General features: G+C 47.6%; 1 protein-coding gene across 2 annotated transcripts in view; it reads right to left on the reverse strand.

Moving 5' to 3' along the window:
- Inpp5a (inositol polyphosphate-5-phosphatase A) overlaps positions 1–18350 on the reverse strand; it is a 189060-nt gene that overhangs the window by 25297 nt on the left and 145413 nt on the right. For both annotated transcript variants that reach the window (XM_057777435.1, XM_057777436.1), the window contains exon 9: positions 14305–14389. In XM_057777435.1, the coding sequence (XP_057633418.1) occupies positions 14305–14389 (85 nt within the window). The remainder of the gene's footprint in view (positions 1–14304; positions 14390–18350) is intronic.

An 18350-nucleotide genomic window follows, 5' to 3' on the forward strand; every position in this document is an offset into this window, starting at 1 on the left:
GAACTGCAGTGCCCACTGCAGCCCTGTGTCCACTGACCACCAGGACATGCTACTTGGGCCTCCTTGCCACACTGTGGGGCTTTTCAGGAAGCCAAGTGGTCTCAGCACCCTTGACACGGGCTGGGGATCAGACAGGTAACTAATGAGGCTCTTGGAGAAATAAGAGGTGGTTAGAGCAAAGCAGATGGGAAGAAACCACAGCCTGAACAAAGGCAGGCCGGGGTGGGACAGGAGTCTGAGTACAAAGGGAGGGGCTGCAGGAGCCTTTGGGAAGCATGGAGGTGGTAGCGGCTACATGAAGCAATGAGGGTCACAAGAGAACCCTGTCTTTAGACTAAGCCAGTGGAACCAAGGCAAGGGGTATGGAAATGTGAGAAGGGTGGTGGCCATGGCAGAAAGACAGCATGGAAAGTAGATGGACCAGGACTAAGCTGAGAAGTAATGAGTAGAACCATAGGTGGAGCCCAGATATGGGAGCCACCTTACGGCTTATAAGGCTAGAATAGAAACAGGGTATACACAGCAGACCGAACCAGGGGTCTTTTCACTCTTCAGAGGCAGACAATTCAAATGTGTTTCCAAATTGCCTATTTAGTTCTCCCTGAAAGCATAGCAAATGCATTTGTATTAAAGTCACTCCTTAACAGAACATTTTTTAATTGAAAATTCATACAATATATTTCCCTCCCCCATTTCCTCTCAGATCCTTTCTACCTCCCTACCCTCTTCTTTAGAAAACAAACAGGAAAATTTAAAAAGCAAACAAATCAGAATAAAAAACTATGATAAAAGAACGAGAAACACAAATATACAAAAACAAAATCCATGAAAACATAAAATTGGAAAACATAATATCCAAACAAAAGGCCAGTAAGATAAACCAACAAGAGACAAAAAAAAAATCTACAAAAATACCATCGAGTTCATTTTGTGTTGGCTATCTACTGCTGGGCATGGGGCCTGCCTTTAAATGTGGTTTATATACTTGGTGAGACTCCATTGGAGAGAATTAATTTTTTCTTTGCAAGTGGTTGTCTATTGGAGATAGCTTTTTGGTTACAGATGGGAACTTGAGTCTAATTCTCCCTCTCAATGCTGGGACCTGTATAAACCTGTACAGGCCCATTGCATGCTGACCATTAAAAGTTTTTGTTTGCTTGCTTTGAGACAGGTCTCTCTACATAGCCCTGGCTGGCCCAAACTCACAGAGGTCCATCTGCCTTGCCTCCCGAGTGCTGGGATTAAAGGCGTGTGCCACCGTACTCCACGACAGCTATATTATGCTTGTCTCTTATTTAGATGAGGATATCTGCTGGTAGCTAGATGAATGAATGCCCCAGGTGGGTGCCTATCCCTTTGTGACATCCAGGGTTCCCCTGACATCTCTGCAGGGGGAGGAGGCATCCCAGGAGTGATTCTGCCAGGGTAGTGAGGGACTCTTTGAGGGGATGGAGGCCCCAGTCCTCAGCCAGGGCTTAAGCCAACAAGTCACACGCTGGCCAGCATCAGCATCTGCAGAACCCCTGAATATATAGGAGGGGGAACACAGCTAGCATGAACTCTTCACTGGGCCTGCTTGTCTGGCCTCTGGCTAGAGCACAGCATCTCAGAATTTGTCCCAGGGGAGACATGGGCAGATTGGTGGACAGCTCTGGACCTTGCAAAGCCACCAGACACTCCATTGTCCAGCCCAGGACTGTGCTCTGGGAGGGGTTGACGCCTCCATTGTCTAAGGTAGCCTGTCACTCACCAGTAGCTGCACAAAGCAGTGGGGGCAAGGTTTAATCCTGACTTTAGTTAGCAGATGAAAACCAGAGGCCAGATGTCCCCAGGCTGTTAAAAAACCCAGAGCCTCCTGGCCTCACTTTTTTTTTTTGCCTTCCTTCAAGAAGGTTTGTGGGGTGAGGGGTGGGTCAAGAGTTAATCACAAAGCAGGGACACCCCCTAACAGACATCACAGGCAGCCATTCTAGGGCAGGATAGAAGTTAAACCACCCCCAAGACGATTAGGCATCCCCCCTACTCCAAGTGGAACCTGAAGGGAACCATGTCTGCAACTCCGTTTGCAGAATCCAGGAGACCAGGTACTTCAATGCATACTTCATGAGTTAGCAGAACCAAAGATTCTAGGGCTCCCTCGCTGGAGATGTTGGTTGCTCTGCCAAGCCAAGGGTGGAGAGACAGCACTCAGACCAGACCAGGCCACAGAAGCACTTTGAGGGCCACACAAAGAACAAGTAACACTCCTCGGGGGTAAAACCGCCTTACAACTGGAGATGACAAAGCAAGCCTACTCCTAGAAGCCATGACATCCCCTGGTCTTTTAAGCTACAAGCCTTCCGTGGGAACTTTCCTGATGGAGCATCCCCAGCCTGTCCATGCTTTAGGACCTCGCCTCACTAGCACTTTGTGTTGAGACAGCCTGGATGGAGCACAAGCAGGACGGCAGCAACTCCACCTCTGTGGAGCCCCATCTTGCCAGCTGGGCACCACACAATCAAGACCTACAGCTTCCAGTATGTAGTAAAACCTTATTTGGCACGTCTGTGCCACTAAAAACCAGGCAGTTCTGGTCCCCACAGTGGTGGGGACATCCATTTATTGGCAGCCTCAGGCTAGCGTCTGGCAATCCTCATCCCAGGATGGTCATACCAAGTTCTAGAGGCTTCTCCATGGGTAAAGGTATCAGATAGTGGATGACTGGTTCTGTGTTGTAACCAAGTCTGTCTGCACAGAAAGCAGTTAGGAGAGAACGTCCTGCTCTTGAAAATGGTGCTTAGCTCAGGCACATGAACTGCCTGGCACTCACAGGTTTGGCATGTGCCTGTGGCATGATGGCAGAAGGAAGAAGTGGGGTTGCTGGGAGGAAGGAGTGGAGCTCAGCGTGGACCCACTCCAGGTAGAGTGCGGGGTGCCTGCTCCCCACGCGGGCCTGCTTTTACTTGCTGCGGGCAACAGTTGGTGGGTGGGCTTAAAGACACATCTTACCAATTTTTCATGCCCATCCTCTAAACATGACCCTGTTTCTGAGCCTTTATTCTTCTGACAACTTCATGCAAGAAAACATGCAGACCCTCTGATAGCGTGAAATCAGGAACAAAAGCCTGGAGACAAAGGGGTGAGGGGTGGCTGTGGCCGGCCAAATTTCAGCCACACACAGATGTTCCTAGGAATGTCGGAAAGCCGATGTTTTAAAAAGAAATGAGCCTTAAAACAATGTCTACAGCAGGGAAGAGGGAGGTCTATCCCAGTAGCACGCAACTGGATTCCGTCAGGGCCAGAACAACATCACACATTTTAGTGATGGACTGTACTGGGCCCTCACATCCATCTGAGCTGTGTGTCCCACAATCTGTTCGCTCTTTCCAAGATGAATTTTGCTTCATAGTACTACAGTTTAGTGACATTTGAGCTACAATCTCTAAGACTTCCAACAATAGCGGTGACTCAAGACAGGAAACCTTTATGTAGAAACTCTGGTTTGAGGCAACAACTGAAGCACGTTTAGCTAGAGAGGGGCAGCATCTCAGACTAAGAGGGGCAAGGCTGGGAGTGAATCCAGAATGGCTGTGCTGCCTTCCGCTGTGCTGTGAATGGAGCGGGAACTCTGAAGGAAGTTTGAGCCCCTGGGCAAACTGCTCCCTTTGCATGGTGCTGGCACAGAGTGGGGATAGAAGACTCAGGGACACAGAAGGGTTCATGCCAAGTGAGGCTTTCCTGACTCTGTCTACACATGCCATCACTCACAAGACCCCTTCAGTATCCATATCCAGTTACAGATATGGTAGCCATATCCCATCGTATCTGTACGTGAATCTATTAATGCCACTCACGAACAGTGCCACTCACAGCTGGGAGACACACACTTGACATGTGCAGGGCTCGCATGCCTTCCTAGTCTCTGCCTGATCTGCAGGTGACTGTGAATCTCTCTGACCACAGCCTCTGCACAGGGGGCCACTGGGTCAGGAGACACAGTCAGCAGGGCACAAGTCACTAATAATGATGGTTCTGCTTTCACTATGGGACACTTCTAGGTGCGATGGTCTTTGAGGTCTCCCGAACAAGTAAACCCCTTCTGACTTAGATAACTGAAGCCCATGTGATGAACCTGCACTGGTCTAGGCAGCCAGACAGATATCAGCTGGTGTATGGCAAGAAACTGCTTGCGCCAAGGAGGCCCAGCTTATATGTATGGTTGGCACCTTGATAAGAGCATGTGAGCCTAGGACAGGCTCCTCACTGGAATGCTGACCGTGGACAGTACAGAAGACATCCATCGGGTTCAGTCTTTCTTCTTCCCACCCAAGGCTTTTAGCTAAATTCGGTCAAAAAAATGTACAGAGGTAAAGCTCCACAAGCATCACAGGGCAGAGATGATGGACGGGCAGGACAGAAAGGGACTGCTATAGACAGTTCCCAGCCAATCTGACACTCTGCTGAAGGAGGGAAGGACTCACAGCAAGTGCTCCTAGACACAATGACAGTTCCACACAGATGTCCCTTGAAACACATCAAAGGACAGTTCTAACCGCTAAGCTCACATTTTGATGTTTCCCAAATGAAGAATTGACCCAGAGAATTACTATTATATAGGTTAAAAATAGTTCTCTTAGGGCTGGCAAGATGGCTCAGTGGTTAAGAGCACTGACTGCTCTTCCAGAGGACCCGGATTCAATTCCCAGCACCCACATGGCAGCTCACAGCTGTCTGTAACTCCAGTTCCAGAGAATCTGACATCATTATACCAATGTACATGAAATAAAGTTAAATAAAGTTTAAAAAAATAGTCCTCTTAGAATACTGAACATTAATATAAATTTGGGTTTACAACATAATGTGTTGCTAACTTAATAAAATGTTTTTTCTAGGAATATTTCCTTGGCAATGCTAATGAAAAGCTCTCCCTCGCTGCTGCCACTGACGCAAAGTGCTGAGACACTGTAACCTCCTCAAATCGGGCATCTCGGATCCAGAACATATTTGCCTCAGCCATAAAATAGTGGATGAAGTTCTAGGTCTGGATGCAGGTCACTGAGAAAAGGCACCAGAGATTTAAAAGTTAAAATGTGACAGGCCTCACAGTCTGTCACTGTCCTGCGATAGCCACTTGAATTTTAAAACACAAACAAGCAATGTCTAGCCATTTCTCGATAACTGGTATCTATGGACATTATTTCAAATCATATCATGGAGGAGACAATAAGGCCGATTGGCAAGTCACTCAAGTGACAGCTCCAAAATGGAAGCAGATGATTTTAAGACTTGTATTCAATATATGAAAATAGAATCCAAACAAATTCCCAGACATGAACTGCAACTGAATCAGAAGTCAGCACACATATAAGAGATGCTCATCTTGACTGCTGGTCTATGCCCTTTGTGGCAGAGACCAGGGTCCTAGATCCAGAGACCATGTGGAGAAGCTACTGCCATCCTTACAGAAGTAAAATACCATCATGGAGCTGGCAAGGATAATATCACACCAGGTCTAATTGTGTCTGATAAAAACTCATGACTAAATAGCACATACAAACAGTACTGATTCACCCTGCCAACCTTTCATACTTTGGGCATGCATATAGACACACATAGCTTCTGCACACCTTCATTTCCCTTAAAATCGAGGTGGAAGTCAGTGGGTGACTTGTCCCATAGGGAAGTTGTCTGTGACCAGGCTGTAGAAACTATATACATACATGCCAGCATTACAACCACTACCTGTGGTTGTGGCAGCTCAGACCCGCTACATCACATCTGTGGTCTCTCAGGTGCCCCACAAGGCACAGCACATAAAACATCCTCACTGATCCAAAAGTTGAGTGTCCCAGAGCTCCTCAATTAGTTCAAGTGTGCTTCACTGGGTGGGGAGGCACAGCAGGATAGCCTCACCTAAAACAGGAAGTAGACTGGCTGCAGGAGCAGGACTGTGGTGTCTGACCCGCCTACCCTCAGGACAGGATTTGACATGATTTCCTGATCTTTCTGGAATGGGATTCCATGTGACACAGGAGGCCTGAGAGCAAAGCAGGTCTGGCCACTGGAGCTTCCTTCAGGCAGGCCCCATCCATCACCCCGGTTCATCTCCTCTGACTTTCCAAACAAATTAAGTCCAGTTGAAGAGCCTCACCATTTTGGAAATCAGATGTTACCAATGATGGTAGGGGAAACACCGGATGGCCTGATATCCCTATAGGTCCCAGGGCGGGGCATAAAGGCCTGTGGTGCAAAGTTCACAACACACAAGTGCATCAGCGATGGATGCTGTTTGGGGAACTGTCTATCAACTGTCGCAGAGGCCCATCTTCTGTCCTTCTCCCTGCTGGACACTGTCAACCACGCATTCGAAACAGAGTATCATAAAGATCCTGCCATCTCCTGCTTGCAGCAGCTGGACAAAGGTGGACACTCAGCGCTAATGAGCCTGAGTGACTTGTTCGCCTCACCACGATAGTATGCGACCTACTTTTATAGGAATATGGGCACAAGCTGAGGCTCACATGTAGCAGGCACCCACGCCCATGGCCCAGAAGGGTCTCACAAGACTGTGCTGGCCCTGTGGGTCACGCTCTCTGCCTTGGTTGGAGGTATACCTGCAGCAGTACCCCTTCAGGATGTCCCTAGGACCACGAAACTGGGAAGGATGGACAGAAAGCAGAGCTGAGTGCTTAAGAGCCAGGACAGACCATAACTATGCAGCCAAATCCTTGAGCAGTCTCAGTCCAAAGATCTAGCTCCTCTAATAGGGTCTTGGAATAGAAACACAGTAGAAACACTGGCTAATTAAGGCATGCAAACTGATCTTCGCAGAGGTAAATACTCTGAATATAAAACCCAAACTGTGATATGGCTGATACTGACACCCCTATTCAGAAATGGTCCAACTAGATCTTCTTCTGAGTCATTAAAAATAAATCCAATGATTTTAATTAGGAATTCTGTTACCACCATAACTTTTTAGGGCCCTCAAGTTGGGTGGTACTTTGTGTACACCCTATTTGAGGCCCCAGGTCCCAGGCTTCCTGCCACCTAAGTGCCCAATCTCCTGCAGGCAAAGGTGGAATGAAATGTCCACTTGGTCCTGTGGGAAGCCTAGCTCGATAGAAAGAAGGGCTGCTACTATGACTCACTGCAGGGGACTAACTTGAATGTGCAGAATGTTCCAGGAACTGTTGAAAGCCATGGTGCAGATCTGCCTGCACTCTTGACTAGATAGAATTCTGAGGGCTGCTAACCAGGGGAAGCAGGCCCTGAGGAGCTCATGAAAACTCTACTGGACTCTGACACAGCAGTGCCCACTTCACATGAAGGCCAGGTCTTAATGCCTACTCTCCAAAAGACAGGGAAAGCTCTGTATCACAAAGGGCTGCTAAGGCTCACCAGGTAAGGCCATGGCCAATCACGGAAATGCTGAGAAACAGGACTTAGTTTTGGCCAATTCACACAGCTGTACAAACACAGCAGGGTGGGCACAGCTACCCCCGTTCAAGTCACACAGCTGTATACACAGCAGGGCGGATGGACATAGCTACCCCAGTTACTTCTGTTCAATTCATACAGCAGGGTGGACACGGCTACCCCTGTTCAATTCACACAGTTGTACACACACAGCAGGGTGGACATGGCTACCCCTGTTCAATTCACACAGTTGTACACACACAGCAGGGTGGACACGGCTACCCCTGTTTAAGTCACACAGTTGTACACACAGCAGGGTGAACATGGCTACCCCAGCTACCCCTGTTCAATTCACACAGCTGTATACACAGCAGGGTGGACATGATACCCCAGTTACTTCTGTTCAATTCATACAACAGGATGGACACGGCTACCCCAGCTACCCCTGTTCAATTCACACAGCTGTATACACAGCAGGGTGGACATGGCTACCCCTGTTCAAGTCACACAGTTGTACACACAGCAGGGTGGACATGACTACCCCAGCTACCCCTGTTCAGTTCACACAGTTGCAGGGTAGACATGACTACCCCAGCTACCCCTGTACATTGAGCCCCTGGGGATATGCTGGTTAACACCTAGGTTCAAGCTCCTCCTACTATGATCTGGAACATGCCCACAGTACTTATAGGCAGTGCACACAGGGGCTCAGCAGAGGATCTGTCAAACAAGAACCCAATGACCACAGGTAGCCAGTACTTCAGTTGGACACCATGCAAAAATAGCCTACTGGCTAGGGCAAGGGGCTCTCAGAGGGGGTTCTGTGGAGTCACCAAAAGTAATGACCAGGTGCAATATTACCTCACTGGCTGACTTTCAGGAGCCCCTGGATATCGGTAGTGTCTGGACATCAGGCAGTCTGTACTGGCTTACTGTTGCAATGGTCTTCATCACATTGTGGGTGTGACACTGGGGATCCTCTGAAGTGCTCTTCACAGCTGGCACAGCCACCACTGAGGTCACCTCAGTGCCACTCTGTACTGTGTCCCAGGAGCGGGACCCTCTGGAAGGCTTGTGCTGAGATAGTGGTGTCTTCACTAGGCCCTGCTCTACAACAGGTACAGCTGGCACCTAAACATGTAGCTGTCAGCAACTGGCAACAGGACTGTGAAAGACTACCGGCTTCCAAAATGCATCTATCACCACCACTGATAGGGAGGTGATGGACAGCAGGTGTGGTGAGCCCAGACCATGCAGAGACAGGCGCGGCTGGCACCGCTGTCACTCTGCGTCACCGTGGCCAGCTGAACACCCCAGCTGCCAGTTGCCACTGAGCAAGGCATAAAACATACCCTCCAAGCAATCCCAGCAGCAGGATTGCTGGAGGCTGCATTATTAATTAGAGTAATGGCGCGTGGTCCTGTTACACGGCAGGATAATCGTGTTTAATTTGTGAATGTTTTAATTATGGCTTAAGCGGTGCCAAATTTGATCAGAGTATCATCTTTTCAGTTCTGCTCTGCAAGCATGTTTGCATTCATTTGCATCTGAAGCATAAGAAGCTGCTCTTCCTGGGGGCAGTGCCTCACAGCTCTGTACACAGAGCCTCTTTCACAGGCCACCCATTCCATCCCCACACTCCTCCCTCACTGCAAGTGACAAGCAGGTCTCTACTGTGCTCCAAGAGCTCCCAGAGCCTAGAAGCTGGTCCCTTCCTGGATGCACCCCAGAGCCTGAGCCCACCCTCCCTGCAGGATGAACAATGGCTGCATTTTATACATTTAATTTACTGAGATTGGGCTTAGCTCATTGGCCTTTCATTGTTTTGGAGATGGATTTAATTAACCTCTGATGAATCTTGCCAGCCAGTGTGATGGCATGAGACCCCAAGGGGCAGGGCTATCAAATGAGCCCTATTCCCTGGAAGACTGGAATGAATCTCCTTGCCTGTCTAGGATGGCAGGACAACTGAGGGGGGCTCTGTTCTGAGTGGGGATCCAGTGGCCTAAGAAAACAAAGCAAAAGTCTAGGCTGGGCCAGGCACTAAAAATCAATCTCCACTTTTCATTTTAGGAGGTGAGCCACCTGTAGATAAACGACCTGTACCTCAGGCACCAGCCTTCCCTCGGACCCAGGGCTGCTTTTCCAGAAGACACCTTCCTGCAAGGAGGGCATCCTGTATCTGGAGCAGCATACCTTTCTACTCATGGCTACATCTATCTGTGACTCTTCTGATTTCTTACTCTTCTTATTCTTTACTTTGCCTTTCAGAAATATGAAAGTCACTTGGAGGTGACCTGTCAGAAATGAGGGTACAGAAATCCCTAAGAGTACTTGGGCCCCGGCTGATCTGCAGGTGTGCACACTGAGGTATCCAAGGTTCTTCCAGGAAGGACAAGCACAGAGAGGAGAAGATAGGAAAGGCTTGGCACTCCAAGTGGTCATGTCTATGAACTGGTGTCCCAGTCAGAGGCCCCCAGAAGCCATCATAGGCAATGCTCTAGTCAGCATGGGTTGGCTGGGCTACATGCTTCCTATGGGTCCTCAGGCAGTCCTAGGTGGGGAAGAGGGCTTTGCCTTCTTTCTTGGCAGAAGATTACACATGGTAGAGTGTGACAGCAGACAGAACAGTGTGAGTCTGGGAGATGCAGTGGGACAGGCTTCTCAGGGGGGTAGTGGGACCATGTGCCATGGAATTTTCATAGTGGTTGGTAATAATAAAATTATAAGGATATGGGGTCTTTAATCTCAGAGCTACAACCTTTGCTTCACTAAACTGGCTTTTAAAACCTACACTAATAAATTGTTTTCCACTTTTTTATTTATTTATTTATTTTTACCGTTTGCTTTACTTACCTGATAAAGTATATACAGAAGGTAAAGGTAAGCTTTACTGGTTGAATGAACAGCAGCAATCCACAGGCCTTAAAGAGCCTCAAAAGCCCTCCAAGAATTAATGCACAGATCTAAGAGATATTCATTTATTTATTGAGCAAATAATCCAGTTTAAAAACTATTGATTCTCCTCCCACTCCTGTGCACATGCCAGAATGACGGCAGAGACAGGAGCTCCAGGCTTCTAAAGTGGAAAGGGATGTACTCGAGAATTAGTGATGAAGGGAAGAGCCACAGCCATCAGGCGGCATACCAGGTCAGCAAGAGCCCGGGCCAATGACCTCATTGCCCTGTTGTGAGGGCCTCCCTGAGGAGGAGGCTTCCTTGGGGGGTGTTACAGCCATCTAGATCATGCTGTCCCATCCCAATGGCTTTGAGAAGAAAACTGTGGAGGGTGCTGTTTATAGGAGCCCAGCAGAACTGATATGACCACAGCACAGCAGTGCCAGGAGCCCTCATGTGGGGACATACAAGCCAAACTGTGCATGGGGAAAGCACCCCACAGAGATGACAAGTGGCTGCAGTGGTCCCTCCTCAGGCAAGGCCCAGAGCCCACAGTGAGTACAGTGTATCTAGCCCTGTTACTGTGTCATGTAATACCTGGAGGTAGGTGGCACGAAGACCTCACTTACGGCTGAAAGGGTTCCTCCTCTACACTTTTGGGTCCTCTCCCCATGACTGGAGACACTGTCTATCCCTTCTGTGGGAATCTGTACAGCAGCATGATAGCGAGACCACGGGGACATTTTCTCAAATACAAATGTTCTTGAATTAGTGCTAAAACTTCATCCAGACCTGCCACTGGAGAGCCCAACCACTTGGCTCTGTAAAACCTAGGAAAAATGAACCTTGAACTCTAGCTGCTTAGCTGCCTGGTACTCTAAGAAGGCCATGCATTCTAGAAGGAGTGGTGCAGGCAAAGTCAGTCAACACCACCTGCTTAGGCATGAAATGGGGACAGTGTAGGTAAAGGGGCTAGCAGCAGGCTGGCAGCAGTAAGAGCTCCAGGGACACAGGAACTTTACTTAAGAAACTTAGAGTCCTCTCCCAAATGCTACCCCTCCTCTTGGAAAACCTCTCTCCAAACAGCAAGGACTGCAGGAGACTTGGGTGGCTTTGCAGATGCATCCATCAGTCATCAGGTGACATAAACTCACCATCCACAAGGCCAGTGCAGTGAGGTCAGAGCTCCAGACACATCTAACACTTAGAAGATTACCATAAAGGCCAATAGTTCTCTAACAGACCAGGAGGTGACACTCATTTTGACAGGTTTCCTGACGACTCACAGAGGTAGACAGCAGCCATGAGACACAAAACCATTCACACCTTGAGAAAAGGGGACTGCGCAGCTAGGTGAGATCTCCTGGTGCTTTCTCTAATTCCCCACAGTTCCATTCTCCAGTCCCCCCACCATGGTCTGACCCACAGCAAAGGAGAGGTAGCTGGAAGACAGGGTGTTTCAGTCTCACCATCACTTGGTCTCCCCAGTATCCCTGCTTCCAGCTTAGCAAAGTAGCCAACACAGCTCTGGCTAGAAGCTAATAGGAAGCTATGTGGTACAGGGCAAGCTGAAGAGCCCCTGGGCACTTACTAGCTTCCTTAGGGAACACACATATGCAGAATGCTTCATTTCTATGATAACTGAAGCTGCCCAACTCTGCCCAGGCACCATAAGGAGGCAAAGGGCAGGCAGTGAAGCTAATGGCCCTGGTGAACTCCTTGTTGACTTTGCACACAGCCCTCTTGTAGGGAATAGCCACGTGTCCACTAACCCACATATAGCCAAAGTGTCCTCCCACAGAAACACATCCTGAAGGACAGATTCAGAGAGTGCCTATTAGCCATTCTGAGTCTGTTCAGATGGGTTGCTTTTTCTTATGGCCTGTGTTCCACCCAGAAGGAAAAGTCTACTGTGAAGAAGCTCTCTGACCTTTCACCAACAACGGGCAGCTTTAGGCCCACCAGCAATGGCCTTCTAAGAGTCCTTTCCTTTCACAGTGGCTACTCTGCTCCAAGTGGAAGCCTCTGGGGAGACAGGGAAAAACCACCGTGTGTAGAATTGCTGGCCTCCAGCAGCAAGCTGGCAACTCAGCTCAGAAGCTTGGGAACAAGGAAGTGGAGGTCTCGGCAGTCTTTAATCTGATTGTTTTAGAAACTGCCCGTGCTCTTAGTATTCCTTCTTCCTTCATGGCTCGGTTAAAATGCACTGCTCCTTCAAGGAAACTAAGTGACAATCACGGATCCTGTATGGGTCTAAGCTAGGTCCTCTGCATATGCTTTATGGTTGTGCAGGTAGGTGTTCTTGTGGGACTCCTAACAGTGGGAGTTGGGGGTATCTCTGACTCTTTTGCCTTCTCTTGGGACCCTTTTCTTCCTACTGGGTTGCCTCGTCTAGCCTTGATATAAGGGTTTGTACCTGATTTTATTGTAACTTGTTATGCTGTGTTTGGTTGATAAACCTGGGAGGCCTGCTCTTTCTTTGATGAGAAATGGAGGAGTGGGTCAGGGGAGAGGGGAGATGCGGAGTGGGAAGGGGGGCTAGGAAGAGTAGAGGGAGGGGAACTGCAGTTGGGATGTAATGTATGAGAGAAGAATAAAAGAAAAAGTGATGTATTGCTACCAGGAGTCACTGAACACCCAGGATCCCCTTCCCACTACCCACTGAACACCCAGCCAGGGAAGACCCCTGCACCCACTGGGCATCTAGAGAGACCCCATGTACTACAAAGTTCAAATTGTACTCCACGGGCCTGCCCTGATGAGGTACCACCAGCTTAATTAAACACAGATGATTTTAACGGCACATCACTCATTTCTATCAACCAAATGGAGACACCTGCTCAACTCTGTCTTTAAAAAATAATTTTCTACTGAGGATGGAAGATTAATGTGTGACAAGATTTGGAACTAATGAGAAGATAGTAATCCGAGGTGCTGCGTGACTTCATGCTGTCCTCTCTGGGCCCCTGCATGTGAATTTCTGAGTGCTGCCACATGCTTTAAAGAAGAGCCCAGGCAGGGTGGGTATGGAAGGCGAGAGGAGAAGTGTCTTACTTTTCAGTACCTCCAGTTTTCCACCACCAGAGAAGGTGGTACATCCTAATCACATAAGAACCATGAAAGAGCTGAAAGAAGCCAGGCATCCAGTTATGTATGCCAGGACTCCGTATGCCTGAGCATTTACCTGGTGGCAGGTATGGCTCTCACTACAGAGAAATCTGGCCTTGAAGCCAATACCACAGTACTTGCTTTCCTTGGCAGCACACCTTAGCCACATGGTTTCCTTCCAATCTCAGTGGTTGCATCAAAGTGTCTTGGTGTCAAAGTATGCCAGTGCAGTCACTCTAGGGACTCCAGGACCCTGGCCCCCAGCCTAGAGTCCCCATAGTTGTCAGCTCTAGAGTTCCCTGAACCAAGAGAGCTTCAGTGGATTAAATCAAGTAGAACAACCAGTTTCCTGGTGTTTGATGAGGATTAAGCAGTGGAAATCCCAGTGCGAAACAGCCCAGAACTCAAAGGTACCCAGCCCTGCAGGTACCAGAGCAGCAAAACACAGTGGTTTCCCCCAGGCTGTTGTCTATAAGGGACACTGAGCCAGCAGGACACAGGGATGCCTTTGTTTTGTTTTGTTTTTTTCTGAGAGAGGGTTTCTCTGTTTAGCCCTGGCTGTCCTGGAATGGAACTAAAGTTGTAGACCAGGCTAGCCTTGAACTTACAGATATCTGCCTGCCTCAGCCTCCTGAGTGCTGGGATTAAAGGCATGTACCACCACTGACCCGCCAGGATGCCTATTCTTAAGGCCAGTACTGGCTGACTGGCTAAATAACTATACAGATCCCTCCCTCCCCACAGGGCAAAAATTTTAACTTAAAAAACAAAAAATAAAAAAATCACAATCTATAAAAAGGGTGACATGGAAGTTGCCTAAACAGCATTTCTCTACCATTATTAGTTCTGCTGCAAGGAAACTCAATGCCCAGGCTGAGGAGGAAACCCATGCCTACCTACCTCTACAACAGATTTGGAATCCAGGCGGAAGTTGAAGTCACCAAAGACAAAGTAGGAAACTTTCTCAAATCGCTGGTCGATGATTCTGGAAGAGAAAAGGAGACAGTGGTGACCTGATGCTGCAATGCTGACCAGCCCCACTGGGCCTGGACCAGCTACTCCTCCATGCTCCCCAAATGCTTCCTGCTGTAAAGACACTATGGTGATTGCTTCTTGCACTCCAAAATCTAGTGCAAAGGCTACCATCAAGCACACTGCAACAAAGAGCATTCAATTGTCCTTATTGGCTGGCCAGGAAGATGTGGAAATCGGCAGTGCAAACAGGATTAGACAGACACTTAGTGAGAACAGTGTTCAGAAGAAACAAGAAGTGGAGAGCTTGTCCCAGGGAACAGGCATGCTTATGTCTGCATGTGGGACCCTGTGCTCACAGCAGGACCCTGCCTCAGCTGCCCACATGGGCTGAAAGACTTCTCTACAAATTCTCTACCAATCACAACCACTTTATGAAGATTTTTTCCCATTGAGAGATACAAACACAAACATTTGGCAGAAGGACACACAGCAGCTTCCCTTACAGAGAAGCCGAGTCTCTCAATGGCCACATTGGGCAGCGAAATATCAGCCATTTCTCTGCTCCTGAGGCAGGGTAAATGATCTTTGTTTCTGATTTGAAAGTGAAGTGAGGACCATTTACAGCACAGATACACTAACCAGATGCCAGGAGAACAAAAGCATGCCTTCTGTTTAGAGGCAGACGACATCCAGTAGTTATTCCAGAACTCACTGGCCACTTCAGTCTTATCCGTGCTACCTGCTGTGACAAGGTCCAAGGCAGAATAGGAACGGGCTCATGCTTAATATAAACTAAACTTAATGGGCTGTGGAGATGGTTCACTTGCTTGCTCTACAAGCATGAAGACCTGAGTTTGAATCCCCAGCATCCACTTAAAAAGCCCCATGTGGCTATGTGTGCATTTGGTTGAAATGGAGAGGGTAAAGACAGGCAGACAGACCCTGCGAGCTTGATCCCTGGCCAGCCACCCACACCTAAATGACCAACTTCCAGTTCAACGAGAGACAATGACAGAGGAAGACACTCAACACTTGCTCTGCCTTCAACATGTGTGCTCACACTCACATCCATGTATCACATATGTATTTCCTACTGGAACTGGAATCTGATCTTTTGCGTTTATGTCTGTGGAGTACTGTGCTTGGCTATGGCTGTGGGTGCCGTCTTGTGGCTCCTTCCTTTCCACTTATAACTTGAACATCTGCTTTCACCATGCTGTCTTTCCCAGAGCTGTGTGTAATAGTCTGAGAAGTACAGTCTCTGCCTTAACTCTCCTACAAGGCTGACTGGTCTGTCAGTAACTATTCTACCCACTTCCTATGCAAGCTAGCTTACCTCACACAGCACATGGGTCAGCATGGGGTTTTTTGGAGACTATCTACCATTTTCCACTGATTTTAAAATAAACATCTATTCCTATATACTTTGATTCATATGACTTTCATTAAAGATGTTTTGACTTTTTTTGTTTGTTTGTTTTGTTTTTTCAAGACAGGGTTTCTCTGTGTAACAGCCTAGCTGTCCTAGAACTCACTCTGTAGATCAGGCTGGCCTTGAACTCACAGAGATCCACCTGCCTCTGCCTCCTGAGTGCTGGAATTAAAGGCCTACACTACCATGGCCCTGCTTGACATTCTTTTTAAAATTCCTATAGCTCTTTTCATATTCCTCTGATATGAAATTTGTATCCTTTGGCCAAATTACACCCACACACACCCACACACACACTCCTGTATTCCCTCTGACTGTAATTGTATTTAATTTAAATGTTAATTTACAGAGAATGCATATCTTAACAGTAGTGGAGCTGGCCAGCAGCTTATCTCCCATTTCCAAGTGTTCCTGTGAGGGAGGTGGCTGAGGAGTACTGCCCTTTCACAATAGGGAAGTTAAGTCTGGCTGGGCCACAGGCTGTGCTCAGCTTTGTCCCTTCTGCTCTTCTTCCTGCTAACCCAGTGGGTGCCAGCTACTGCTTGGAGTAGTAAGGGGAACTGGACCCATCCTGACAGGACACTGTTTGTCTCTCAGAGGGAATGTACCCGAATTACCTCTAGGAACTGGACCCATCCCGACAGGACCCTGTGTGTCTCTCAGAGGGAATGTACCCAAATTACCTCTAGGAACTGGACCCATCCCTACAGGACCCTGTGTGTCTCTCAGAGGGAATGTACCCAAATCACCTCTAGAAACTGACTTTTCTTCTTAACTGAAAAATCCCCCCCCACACACACACAGTATACTCTGATCATGGGTCCCCTCCCCCAACTCCTCTAGATCCTCCCCACTCCCCACCCACCCAACTCCAAGCCCTTTCCTGTCTCTCTAAAAAATCAAACAATTTAAAACAAAAAAAAAATACACATACAAAACCCGTAAAAACACAAAATTAGAAACCATAGTACATGAGCAAAAGAACAGTAAGACCAAAAAAAATGCCCAAACAAAACAGTAAGAGACAAAGTCTACAAAAATATCATTGTTTTCTGTTGGTCATCTACTGCTAGGCATGGGCCCTGCCCACATAGTTAATATACCCAGCGAGACTCCACTGGAGCGAAATAGCTTTTCCTTTGCAAGTGGGTATCAAATGGACATAGTTTCTGTGTTAGGGGTGGGGCTTCGTGCCCACTTCCCCTCCTCAGCACTGGAATCCCATCTGTGAACCTGAGCATGCTCTGTGCGTGCTGCCACAGTCTCTGTGAGTTCAGATGTGTATTGGTCTTGTATCTGGAAGACACTGTTCTCTCAGAAGCTTTGGAGCCTGTCCTGAAACTAGCTCTTGTAGACCAGGCTGACCTCGAACTTACAGAGATCAGCCTGCCTCTGCCCCCTGAGTGCTGTGATTAAAGGTGTGTGCACCACCACTGCCCGGCGCCACATTGTTCTTAAAAAAAAAAAACAAAAAACCTTATGAAACCTAGAACCTTGTACAATGAGTACAGTACAATGAGCACACACCAAAACCAAACAAAACTCACAAGATCTGGAAAACATCATGAGATAACACGGGCCCAGGAAGATAAATGCCACATGTTGTTTTTCACATGAATTTTAAGATTTGTGAGTTTAACATAAGAGTATCTATAGAAATTAGAAAGCCAGAAAAGGCCCATGAGAAGAACAAGGGGAAAAGTCCTAAAGGGGAGAAGGACAGCCAACACACCTGACAGACAAGAGAGGGAATACTAGGAGTTAAAGGTTAATGGAGGATAGGAGCAGTGATAGAGGAGCAGGGTGTGGGTGAAGCTCACTACTTTGTAAGCTAATTTAAAAATACTATAATAATTTAAAAACAAGTTTAAATATTGGCACTCTAACGGCTGGACACCACTGCTCCCAGAAAACATAGACTATTAAATGAAAATCTCAGTGTCAAGCATAGGATAGCACTCTACACCGTACTGATCAGGGAGACTGCAGAGTTCTCCCAAACAATGTAGACTATTATCTATGCTCTTGGTTGCTCGCCATAACTACATGACTACATGGTGAGACCTATTGTCCTACTGTTGCACTTTGACTGTGGGACAGTGGCCCTTTCACGGGGGTCACTGAAGACCATCAGAAAACACAGACATTTATATTATGGCTTAATAACAGTAGCAGAATCATAGCTATGAAGTACCAACAAAAATAACTATATTGTTGCTACATGAGGAACTGTATTAAAGGATTGCAGAGTTAGGAAGGATGAGAAGCACTGTTGTAGAACATAGAGAAATCAATCTGCAAATGACCAGGAAAATCCACCCTGTTTTACAGTGCCTCAAAGGTGATATGCAGGTTGCTGGGGAGAAAAGATAGTATGGGTTTATCCAGTGCTGGACCCTGCATTGTTACAATTAAAAAAAAAAAAAAACCACATGCTACTATTACACCAGCAAGATATGCCCAGTGGCATATGAGTGGCATGACTGTTATGGGAATAACCAACTTTCCCCTTCTAACCAGCCCCAAGCCAAGCCAAACA

Source organism: Chionomys nivalis, chromosome 8 (assembly GCF_950005125.1).
Source record: "Chionomys nivalis chromosome 8, mChiNiv1.1, whole genome shotgun sequence".
Taxonomy (NCBI): Eukaryota; Metazoa; Chordata; class Mammalia; order Rodentia; family Cricetidae; genus Chionomys; species Chionomys nivalis.